This window comes from Dama dama, chromosome 5 (assembly GCF_033118175.1).
Source record: "Dama dama isolate Ldn47 chromosome 5, ASM3311817v1, whole genome shotgun sequence".
In the NCBI taxonomy this organism is placed as follows: Eukaryota; Metazoa; Chordata; class Mammalia; order Artiodactyla; family Cervidae; genus Dama; species Dama dama.
Genome location: NC_083685.1, coordinates 51034634 through 51047177, shown reverse-complemented (window position 1 = coordinate 51047177; position 12544 = coordinate 51034634). Strand labels below are relative to the sequence as shown.

Here is a 12544-nt window from a genome sequence, read left to right as displayed (position 1 = left end):
TGCTGTCTCCTTAAGCAGATTGTGTACAGTACAGTACAAAATACATTCATTTTTCAACCCCAAACAGTCATATTGGTAATATGGTATGGCTAACTAATAAGTTATTCTGAATCTCAAACCGTATAGCCAGGAAGACAAAGAAGCTCCAGAAGCAATGAGGGGAAAGAGGCCCACACTTACAAAAGCAAGATTTACAAGTCACTCTGCTTGTCTGGGGGCTTCCCAGGCACTGCGGTGGTAAAGAATCCACTAGCCCATGCAGGAGACTCACAAGATGTGTTGGCTCAATCCCCTGGGTAGGGAAGATCCCCTGAAGAAGGAAACGGCAACCCATCCCAATGTTCTTGCCTGGGAAATCCCAGGGACAGAGGAGCCTGGTGGGTCCCAAAGAGGTGGACACGACTAAGCACAAACACACACTGCTTGTCTGGATTCCAACCTCTAGTATTTGCTATTTGTGTTATTTTAAAAGTAAGTGAACTTGTGGACATGGGGAGAAGGGAGGAGAGGGTGAGACGTATGGAAAGAGTAACATGGAAAGTTATATTACCGTGTGTAAAATAGAGAGCCAATGGGAATTTGCTGTGTGGTTCAGGAAACTCAAACAGGGGCTCTGTCTCAACCTAGAGGGGTGGGAGGGGGAAAGATGGGAGGGAGGCTCAAAAGGGAGGGATATGTGTATACCTATGGCTGATTCATGTTAAGGTTTGACAGAAAACAACAAAATTCTGTAAAGTAATTATCCTTCAATTAAAAAATAATTAAAAATGACAATAGAGGAGAAACAATAAAAATAATAAAACTGTTAACTCTTATCAGCTGAAAAAACAAACAAAAGAAATAAGTGAAGCCAAGAAATATGAATTTATGTGTCTCAGGGGAAGCTCAGTAAACTTAGCTTATGTCGGAAAGGTAGGAGCTACTAGATAAGGATTTCCACCTAGAAAATCTCACCATTTGCTACTGACTGTGAGAACATTGTACCCTTGAAAGGCCATTCATTTCCCTCCCAGGACATGGGACCTAGTGTTCTATGGCACATTTATCATGCACCAGCATGATTTATATGCCAATATATTAGAATTCCCTTGCTCCAGAGATGAAACAGCAACTGAATACAAAGTTACATATTTGCAGTAGGCGTGTAGATATGCATAAATAGTGAAAGTCTTAATACTAATTATTATAAAACTTAAATAGAGCGAGGAGCAGAAGAGAGTTTTAAAAAGAGCAAATAAAATAAAGCCTTTAATTCATATTGCTTATCTGAATTTCTTTTCCCAGCTGTAATTCTCCCTGTAAATCAGTACTTTCTAATCTCGCTCCTGATGCAATGCTCAAGCTGACTGGGCTGAATAATAATTTTGTCCTGAGGTAGAGAGAATGGAGAAGGAATAAACAGACCTCCTAGATAATTGCATCAGCCTTCTCTACCATTCCAATGCCAGACTAGCATTTCAAGTAATGTCCCTTTTGTCTCACTGAGAAAAATCATTTCACAATTTATTACACTGGATTAAAGAGTGTATACATTCTGGAGGTAGAACATGACTAAAGGGCAATCTGGCAGAAAGGATGTCAAAACAGTTGGTACATTTAAATTTTTCTGAATTCCTTAAATAAACTTTTGGGGCTGCTTTCCCAAGAGAACAATGAGATGATAGAACAAACATGAGTTACATAAGCTATAAATGATGGTATTAGTTATCTCCATATTCTAGAATTAAGATGAGAAACCGGTTCTGCAGAAAGCTCTCTTTTTTGAGATGTTTCATTACCATAAATTTCCTAATGTGTGACTTCTTTCAATATCATTAATTATCACTGAGGTCGACAGCCTGAGTTTTTGCACTAATTATTCCAATGCACAGAAAATGCTATAAAAAATGAGCCTATAGTGGGTTTTCCCCCCTTATATTACTTTTAAAAAGTACAAAATCAAAGTTTATTATCATTTTCTGTGTTCTCCATGCCTGAACTAAGAGATAGGTTTCAGTCATTCTGGCACTGATGGAATTGGATTTCTCATTTCTGTGATGATCTCTTTCTAGATAAGTAAGTCAGCTGTTCTATCCACTTATTACTCAAAAGATGGCCTCTCTGATTAAATAAGATGACAAGGGTCCTTCTCAAGATGAACTTTAAATTGTTAAAAGCAAAAGAAATAATTTTATTTATTTTTGATGGCTCACATGGAAAGCTGTATCCACTACTATACACTCCAATAAATGGAATATTTAAATATTTAAAGATTTTTAGCAGAAGCCAGTTCTATTCTCCTAACAGCACAGTCTGTTCAGTCTTTTCAACTGGAGGGATTTCATAAGATTTTGTGAAGAGGAAAAGAAATCCTGCTTAGCCTTCCAATTGCCTGTAAAAGTCAGATTATTTATGACAGTTAATGGGCATTGTGTGCTATGCCTATTCATCGCTGTGTATCATTTTACACTTTGTTAAAACATAAATTCAAAGTAAAAAGGAAACCATGACATCTCATCATCAACAAAGTTATATTAATAACAGAAAACTTGCTTTCTAAGAACAATTCTGAAAGCATATTTTTCAAGAGTTAAAACTGGATTCTTATATAAGTTGAGTGAGCATGAGTCAAACATGTTTTTAACTCATTAATAAGGTAACCAATAGGATGATAAAACTGACTATAAATATTTCTATCTGTAGTTTTTTTAATCACTGAAATATAGGATATTGGCATACAATTTTTAAATTAAATAGAAACTCATTAATCCCCTTTAGAGATTTGTGGGTATGGCTTTTGACTACTAGAATAAATCTCTGTGAGATTCACAGAAGGCCACAAAGTTCTCGGGAGAATTTTATCAGCAGGAACATCATAAACTTGGACTGAAAGAGAGAGAGAAGTACAAAATAAAAGGAGGTCACTCCACCCTGGAGAGCAGACTGAGAAAACTAGTCAGCTGCAAACTTGTGCTAACTTTCTTTAAAAAGGAAGCATTTTGATACACATTTGCTGCCTGATGTCACTAAGTTCTGGGGTAATTTGTTACTCAACTGTAGATAAGTAAGACACAATGAAAGGTTTGATGTTGTATTAGAAATAATGTCTTACACATAATTTAGAAATAGAGATGAGAGGTACACAGACCTCCATAACACAAAGATTAGTGTCACAAAAGAAGTTTGTAGAAAGTCTTATGTGAACTTGTTGAAAAAGAGTTATATACAAAGAGCATATCTGACCACAGGGACAAGAACAGGCCAAGGAGATGTTATATAAGCAGTGGTAATTGAAAACACAGCAGTTGTATTTGAAACCTGACTTTGCCAATTATGAGTAGTGCATCCTAGGACTAGTCAACTTTCTTTACCGGTTTTTCTGGGTGTAAAATATGAGCATTAAACAGGATGAAGACACATGCATCTTCTTTGCCCAGGACAGTCTGACTTTATGCCATTTCCTTGGCATAGATATCAATAGTCTTCTCATTTACTCTCAATAAGTCTTTGTTTGGGTGATAAGTTATATGTTTAAATTATTAATTATAATCATACATATGTAATTTTGAAAGTTATATTAAAAATCTCCAAAATTTACCCTTCACAACAACCATAATTAACATTTAGTGAATTTTATGCAGTTCACTCTTTGTACTTATATACAGATGCATACTGTGATATCAGGAGACCCAGGTTCAATCCCTGGGTTGGGAAGATCCCCCGGAGAAGGAAATGGCAACCCACTCCAGTATTCTTGCCTGGGAAAGCCCATGGACAGAGGAGCCTGGTGGGCTACAGTCCATGGGGTCTCAAAGAGTCAGACACGACTGAGCGACTAACACTTTCACTTTTAACTGTGATACCATCTATTTATATATGTGAATGCATATGTGAATGTACACACACTGTATACCCAAAAAACATCTAAAACTGGAAGCTGTGTTTACACCACAGCTCAGAAGATCAGGGAGGGAGGGAGCTGGATATTGCAGTAGACCTGGCATTGGATTATCCCATTTCGTGCTCAAGATGGATCTCTTTCTTTCTGATGGGGTAGAATATGTGAAATTAGGAATATCACAGTAAGTTACAGCTATGGTGATGTCTCACCAGAACAAATTATGTATAAAGGAAGTGAAGTCAAAACAAAGAGGTAAGCTTTAAGCAGAATCAACTAGTGTTGGGGCCAATGGGAATAGGAACTAATTACTCTGTTTTATCAAGTATCACTTCGGTGATGAAGAAAATTTGACTTGTGAGATTCTCGCAACAGCTAATGACATAGAGACATGAGTATTTGAGTTGGGGTTTGGAAAATATACTCATGCTGTGATAACCTTATGCAAAAACAAGTTCTTAAGTTCTTAAAAATACCTTGGTTTCAAACTGATCCCTCAGTGACGAGTACTGTCTCTACCTGTCAGCAGAGAGTAGTCTGCAGAATCATTGCTACCATCACTCTGAGGTGACTCAGTAGAAATCTAAGTCTTAAGAAAGAAAACATCAGCAAGAGAGTGTGATAAAATCTTTAACTGGAAAAAAAAAAGTCACTGTCTTGGGCACTTTCTCAGGACATGGATTTAACACTCTGGCAAGAACACTGGCATGGGGCAAACTTGCTGCTTTTAGAAGTCAAAAAAGAGAAAGTGACAACCCAGGCAGTTAAAGAGAAAATGCCTGCATGGATCTGAGGAGTGATAAAGTAAGTAATAAAATGGCTTAGATGTGAGTGCCGACATGTATGTATGAGGTGAAGCCAGAAGACTTACCAGATTATTTTGTATGGAGGATCCAGAGGGCAAACCAGTCACCAGGGCCATCAGGAACAGCAGGAGTGTCGCTGATTTCAGCAGTGGTCTCCCCTGCAGACCCAGGCTACCGCCCTCGTGATGTGCCACCCCCTCATGCATTATAGTGTCACAATCACAGCTACCAGTTCATGCTTTTAAGGCAGCGCTCACTCCCCGGAATTCTCGCAAGGCTGAGTCTTAAGCCTGAGTTGTACAAAATATTGTATTTTGTACTATTGATATGTATGTTCTCCTTGAGAAAGCAATTGGTTTTCTCATCTTGCTAATGTATTACTTGACTTCTGGAAACTATATTTTATATGAAACATCATCATAATATCCTGGGTAGTCAGGAAAGTTTAGCAGAATGAGCACAGGCCTCAAATTAGAAAAAATTTTCTTCTGTTACACAATATGTAATTTTGGCTCTAAAAAGTCTCAGAATTTCAGTTCTTATATTTAATATAATAATAATAAAAATAATAGGCACTAACATTTATTCAGTGTATAATGTGTGCAAAGCACTATTTCAAGCACTTTGTGTGTGTGTGTGTGTGTGTTAGTTGCTCAGTCGTGGCTGACTCTTTGTGACCTCATCGACTGAAGCCCACTAGGCTACTCTGTCCTTGGAATTCTCCAGGCAAGAATACTCGAGTGGGTAGCCATTCCCTTCTCCATGGATCGAACCTGGGTCTCCTGCATTGCAGGTGGATTCTTTACTGTCTGAGCCACCAGGGAAGCCCCTTAAGCACTTTGCTTGGAATTATTTATTTAGTCCTCATAACAACCCCATGAAGACTGGATAGTTATCATTTACAGTTTATTGATGAAGAGACAGAGACAAAGTAAGATTGATAGATAGTAACAGGACCAAATTTGCAGTGGTTAGGTCATTCCAGAATGTCTGACATCAGGACCCACACTCTCAGTCATATGATAACTTGCCTTTCTAAATTTGATTCACTATTTGAAGATTGTTTATTAAGCTCTTGCTCTGTTTCAAGTCCCAAGGAAACAGAGAATGAAATAGAGAAAGCCTCTGCTGTCTTGTAGCTCACATTCCAGTGGAGAGATGAGAATAATGATGTGATTATTGTTGGGTTCAAATACATAATCCAGTGTGCCTGGAACATAGAGGGGATGATTTTTTTTTAAGAGTTTCCTCCCTGATGATGTCAGAGAAAATAATTAATATTTGACAAAGAACTGAAAAACTGAGAATGGATGGAATCCCAGACCTTGCCATTGTGAGTTCTGGCAAAAATGCAGTTACATTCATGTTTAGTGATTAGAGGGAGGCAAACCAGTGCTGCTCTGTGCATAACAACAAGCTAGTTACAGGCAAATAATTCTTCATATCAAATAACTTTTCCATAGTTTGAACCCTTATCTGTCCACTCTCTGACATTATAATAGCTTTCGTATTATATACTTTTTCTTAAATTTGCCTTATATGAAGGGCTTCTATAAACATTAACTGTATCATGTAAGATGTATTGATATAGGATAGAAAAATAAAATAGGTTTCTATCCTCAATTTATTTATAATCTAAAGTAAGGTAGAAGGAAAATAAACCTCTAATAGATTATTTCACTAGCAGCTTTGTGGTAATATCTATAATTTTAAGGAAAAGTGCATGGACCGGCATGGATTTAGCAGGTTTTACTGTGTAGACTGGCTTCTGATGTTCACCGAGTTTTAATTCCTGTCATCAGAGAAAAATTTATCATGAGGGGCCTCAGAAAGAACAAAATAACCTACTGAGAAGTACAGTTTTCTCCATCTACTATTGTTTCTTTTATGAGCAACATAGAAATGACATGTTTAACCACAAGTAAAATTCATATTCAGTCAGTTCAGTTCAGTCGCTCAGTCGTGTCCGACTCTTTGCGACCCCATAAACCGCAGCACCCCAGGCCTCCCTGTCCATCACCAACTCCCGGAGTCCACCCAAACCCATGTCCATCGAGTTGGTGATGCCATCCAGCCATCTCATCCTCTGTCATCTCCTTCTCCTCCTGCCCCCAATCCCTCCCAGCATTAGAGTCTTTTCCAATGAGTCAGCTCTTTGCATGAGGTGGCCAAAGTATTGGAGTTAAAAAAAAAAGTCACTGTGCAGTGATTTTTTGACATACAGAAAAGTAAACACCAGGTAAAACAATAAGAATTAATTTTCAGGGTATATTTTTTGTTGTTGAGTCATATGTATTATTTTCTGTAGATTTACAATAAACAATTGGTGTAACTATTTATGGATTATTATTGTTACTGAGCTTGTGCTACAGGTGGAACAGACATACATTTTTAAACTTTAATAGTGGTTCACTTAGAATTCAATCAACTGCTTATTTTATAACCTGCTGGTTATTGAACCTATCGCTAGGCTAGCTGGTGACATCTATCTCTGATGTGCTAGTGCAACAAATAATGTGGGCTCTTTAGCCCTTATTTGGCTCAGATATGCCCTGAAGATCTTTTTGAGGAATACAGCATGAATTTTTAAAAATTTTGTTAGGGTATAATTGATTTACAATGTTATTTTAGTTTCACAGGTACAGTAAAGTGCATCTGTTATATAAATACATTAATCCACTCTTTATATTCTTTCCCCATAGAGGACATTACAGAGTACTGAGCAGAGTGCTATCCTGTAGGTCCTTATTAGTTATCTATTTTATTTGTAGTATGTGTATATGTCAATCCCAAGCTTCCATTTTATGCTTTCCTACCCTCTTACCCCCGGTGGCCATAAATTTATTTTCTACACGTGTAACTTTATTTCAATTTTGTAGCTGCTTATTATTTTTTTATTATTTGTTTTTGTTTTCTGTGTCAGATTTACTTCATTCAGTATGAGAATCTCAGGGTCCATCCACATTGCTGCAAATGGTGTTATTTTGTTCTTTTCACGGCTGAGTAGTATTCCATTGTATATGCATATCACAACTTCTTTATCCATTCCTCTGTTGATGGACATTTAGATTATTTCCATGTCCTGGCTTTGTGAATAGTGCTGCAGTGAACATTGGGGTGCATTTATCTTTTTGAATGATAGTTTTCTCTGGATATATGCCCAGGAGTGGGATTGTTGGATCATATGGTAACTCTATTTTCAGTTTTTTAAAGTACCTCCAAGCTGTTCTCCCTAGTGGCTATATCAGTTTGCATTCCCAGCAACAGTGTAGGAGGGTTTGAAAGGGGCATGATTTTTATTGTTAGATTACTATTTAATGTTTACATTCTCCATTATAATCATACATTAGACAACTGCTGATGTAAAGATGTTGCTGGGTGACTGTATTTGGAAACAGTCGTCTGTTATTGCTGCAAAGGATAAAATTCTCAACCTATTTGTTGTGGTTGTGAAGAAAGACACAATACATCTATATAGGCTGGCAAACAGGAGGAAGGATTAAAACTATTATTTTAATTAAAAAAATTTGTGTTGGATTTATATTGTTTATAGTTGATTTCTAATGTTTGTGAGTTTTAGGTATACAGCTAGGTGAATCAGTTATACATATATGCACTTTATTAAAGATTCTATTCCCATAGAGGCCATTACAGACTATTGATTAGGGTTCCCTGTGTTATACAGAAGGTCCTTATTAATTATCTGTTTTATATATAGTAGTATCTCTATGTCAGTCTCAGTTTATCCCTCCCCCCTCCCCCCTTGAGAACTGCAAGTTTGATTTTTACAGTTATAACTCTATTCTGTTTTGTAAATAGGTGCATTTGTACCGTTCTTTAGGATTCCACATATAAGTGATATCATGATATTTCTTTCTCTGTTCTGTTCTGTAAATAGGTTCATTTGTACCCTTTTTTAGATTCCACATATAAGTGATATCATATATTTCTTTCTCTGTCTGATTTCTTTCACTTTAGTATGATAGTCTCTAGGTCCAGCCATATCACTGCAAATGGCATTATTTCACTTTTTGATGAATGAGTAGTATTCCATTATATATATGTACCACATATTCTCTATACATTCCTCCATATAATTTTTTACGCTGATAGAAGTATAAGCAGAATGAAGTAAATATTTACTCTTCTCCGTTCCATTCCACTTTTAAATTTTAACTTAATATTTTTACTTTGTGATATATTTTTTAGTGTAACAAAAGTTGGTTAACATTGCAAATATTGAAATTGAGATAAATTTTTTGACAATGGGGAAGTATTATTCCTATGATGACATCGTTGCTTTTGTAGTAGAGAGAAACAGGAAAATAGAATTCACTAAAAGCAAAACAAACCAATAGATTCCCCCAAAACTGAAAAGAACTTTCTCATTTTTTTTTCTCATCACTACCACTCCATCACAATGAACATCTCTCTTTTTCACTTCAAAGTTAGAGGAGATGAAGACCCCCAGATTCAGATGTGTTAACTGGTCAAAGTTAGTAACATAGTTCTAGACTTCTGATGTGTCTAGCAATGTGTGTCCACACACCATCCTGTGTCACTGTCCTGAGAGTTACAGGTTAATCCTTTGACAGCCACATCTGAGCATCAGTCCTCAAGTATTAATAGGAAATATATTGTGGGAGATCATGAGCTGGCCCCCACTGAGTGTTTTTTTTTTTTTTTTTTTTCAGAAAAACAGAGAACTCTTTCCAGGAAGCAAATATCTGAAATGCAGTGAATTAAATCTTCATTGACTTCTCATAATCCTCACTTCTCTCCAGAATATCTAGCTGAAGAATTTAATGTTCTCCCAGGATTCAGTGCAACTCTACCCGATCAGTCATACATATCAAGTGCATTTGGAACAGACTGATGCTTGATACCAGCTGTTCATATGATGGAAACTTCGAGGCTCCTTAAGGGTTGCTCTAGACAGGCAATACTAAGTATTTCATTCTGAATGTTATTCTTCGGCACATTTGGAGATAGGAGAAAGAAAAATGGATAAGATTCTTCCCTAACGGCAATTATCATTCAGCTACAATACACTCTGTAGTAGCTTCATTTAATTTGTCCTATCGAGCTTTCTCTTCCAAGATGATTTATATTGATAAAATTTCTAACTAAAACCTTGTTTGGAAACTACTGAATTTATTTGAAAGAGTGCATAGGGCAAAATACAAGCCTGTCTCTCAGTTCATATTTGTCTAATCAAGGGAGAGAGATAACTATAACTTGTTTATTGGCAGAATATATTACAAACTATTAAGAAGAGGAGCTTACTTATTTTAACTCAGGGCACTTCCAAGAAAGAGAAAGGAAAGGTCATTATGTGGCCTGATGGAAAAGTTGGCTTACTTTTCCTTTTCCTGTGTTCATAGTTTTGATAGGATAAAGCTTTAAATCAAAAGATTGATTTTCTTTTGTGGCTGTCGCAACAATGGAGTGAATAAAATTAACTGTGAACTAATCAATTACTCAATGATTGACTTAAATTGACTAGAAAAGAGTTAATTTTTTTGCCATGGATATTTTGATTCCTTGATGTTTCTATTTTCAACTTATTTGAAAGTAGGAAAACAGCTTCTGAAACAGAAGATTCAAAACTAGAATTCAGTAATTTCATATGATTTTTTTTAAACTAACCTCCATGGCAATAAGATTAAAATTTCACACACATTGGTTTATATTTATCATAATGTTTCATTTGTTCTCTGGAGCAAGGCTCAGAAAGGAAAATAGTTGTTGCTTTAAAATATTATAATTTTGACTTGTGACATTCTTTGGAGACATTTCCATCATCTTTTTTCTTGGATATCTACGATGAAAATTAAAGTAGTTTTCTGTATTAGAAATGAAATATTTTTAAGGACAAGATATACATATTTAAGAATGCCTAGAAGTAAAATCAAGAAACCACTTTAAGAATAAATCATGATTCCAGTTTAGTAATTAATACTGAACTTTAAAATATACTCATGGTGAATAAGAATTTTCTAAAAAGATAGTTCAGCTTTATTTTATAATCAACTAATTGTTATTGTTCAGTTGCTAAGTTGTTTCTGACTCTCTGCAACCCCATGAACTGTAGCACGCCAGGCTTTCCTGTCCTTCTGGAGTCTACTGGAGTCTGCTCAAACTCATGTATGTTAAGTTGGTGATGCCACTCAACCATCTCATCTTCTGTCACCCATTTCTCCTCCTGCCCTCAATCTTTCCGAGCATTAGGGTCTTTTCCAATGAGTCAGCTCTTCACACCTGGTGGCCAAAGTATTGGAGCTTCACCTTTAACATCAGTCCTTGCAATGAATATTCTGGGTTGATTTCCCTTTGGCTTGATTGGTTTGATCTCCTTGCTTTCCACAGGACTCTCAAGGGTCTTCTCCAGCACCACAATTCAAAAGCATCAATTCTTCAGGTTCAGCCTTCTTTATGGTCCAACTCTCACATCCATACATGACTGCTGGAAAAGCCATAGCTTTTACTACATGGACCTTTGTCAGCAAAGTGACATCTCTGCTTTTTAATATGTTGTGTAAGTTTGTCATAGCTTTTCTTCCAAGGAGCAAGTGTCTTTTAATTTCATGTCTATAGTCACCATCCACAGTGATTTTGGAGCCCAAGAAAATAAAATCTGTACTGCTTCCACTTTCCCCCCATCTATTTGCCGTGAAGTGATAAGACCAGATGCCATGATACTCATTTTTTGAATGTTGAGTTTTAAGCCAGCTTTTTCACTCTCCTCTTTCACCCTCATCCAGAGGCTCTCTAGTTCCTCTTTGCTTTCTGTGTTAGAGTGGTATTATCTGCATATATGAAGTTGTTGATATTTCTCCTAGCAATCTTGATTTCAGCTTGTGAGTCCTCCAGCCCAGCATTTCGCATGATGTACTCTGTATATAAGTTAAATAATCAGGGTGAAAATATATAGCCTTGATGTACTCCTTTCCTGATTTTGAACCAGTCTGTTGTTCCATTAGCTCATAGGTGAATAATTAAGTACATATTTAAATAAATATGATAATCTTCATCTAATTAATTAATTACAAATAATTAAATACATTTTTCCAGTGGAAAAAACAGGTTTTAAAAATATGGTTTCATCACCTTTAGCTCTCTGAAGTAAGAGAGTTTTAAAATTAGAGTTTGGATAACTCAAAAATTAGAAGAAAAAGTTATAATGGAGTTTTTGTAACATTAATAAATACAAAGGAAGATGAAGAAGAGCAGACATTTTGAGTGCTTACTTTTGAGTAAGCATTGAGTTGGATATATGATACATGATATCTCATAGTTATAAAGATAGTATTTTCCACTTTCTACTACAGGAATAATGAAACACAGAGTTCAGTGTCATTTATGTACAAGTGATTACACTCATTAGTCATTTTTGAGAGTGATCAGTTTGTTAGTGGTAAAACCTTCCCATTGGTCTTAACATAGCCAGAGACATCATGGCTCTCTGACCCCCTTTCACATGTCCGAAAGTAGCCACATTTTCAGCTGTTGAACCAATGTATCTTCACAGTAGACCCAGTTCTGCTGGGTCCTTTCACAGGGTGCCTTGCTCCCGAGGAAGTTTCTGGTATCCATAAGCACAAAAAAAAAAAGAAGAAGAAAATCTCATTAGTAAATGTCTCCTTATTAAAAAAAAAAAAAGTTTCCTTATAGATGGACTTGTCACCAGAACTGTTCTCATGCTTGAAATCTGATATATGGTGTTTTGATACAGCAGTTTGGAGTTGAGAATGTTTTTTATTTGTTTGAAAAATTAACTATTGGACTCGTACCTCTTAAAAGTTGCCAAGTAACATGCGAAACCCATATTCCTGGTCCACCCCAGAAACTTACACCTTCC

At 36.2% G+C, this 12544-nt stretch overlaps 1 protein-coding gene across 1 annotated transcript in view; it reads left to right on the top strand.

Moving 5' to 3' along the window:
• The window catches only part of SLC7A11 (solute carrier family 7 member 11), a 209666-nt gene extending 200053 nt beyond the window's left edge, over nucleotides 1-9613 (top strand). Inside the window, exon 12 of the mRNA XM_061142362.1 lies at nucleotides 9378-9613. Within this exon, the coding sequence (XP_060998345.1) occupies nucleotides 9378-9424 (47 nt within the window). The 3' untranslated portion in view covers nucleotides 9425-9613. The remainder of the gene's footprint in view (nucleotides 1-9377) is intronic.
• The last annotated feature ends 2931 nt before the right edge of the window (nucleotides 9614-12544 follow it).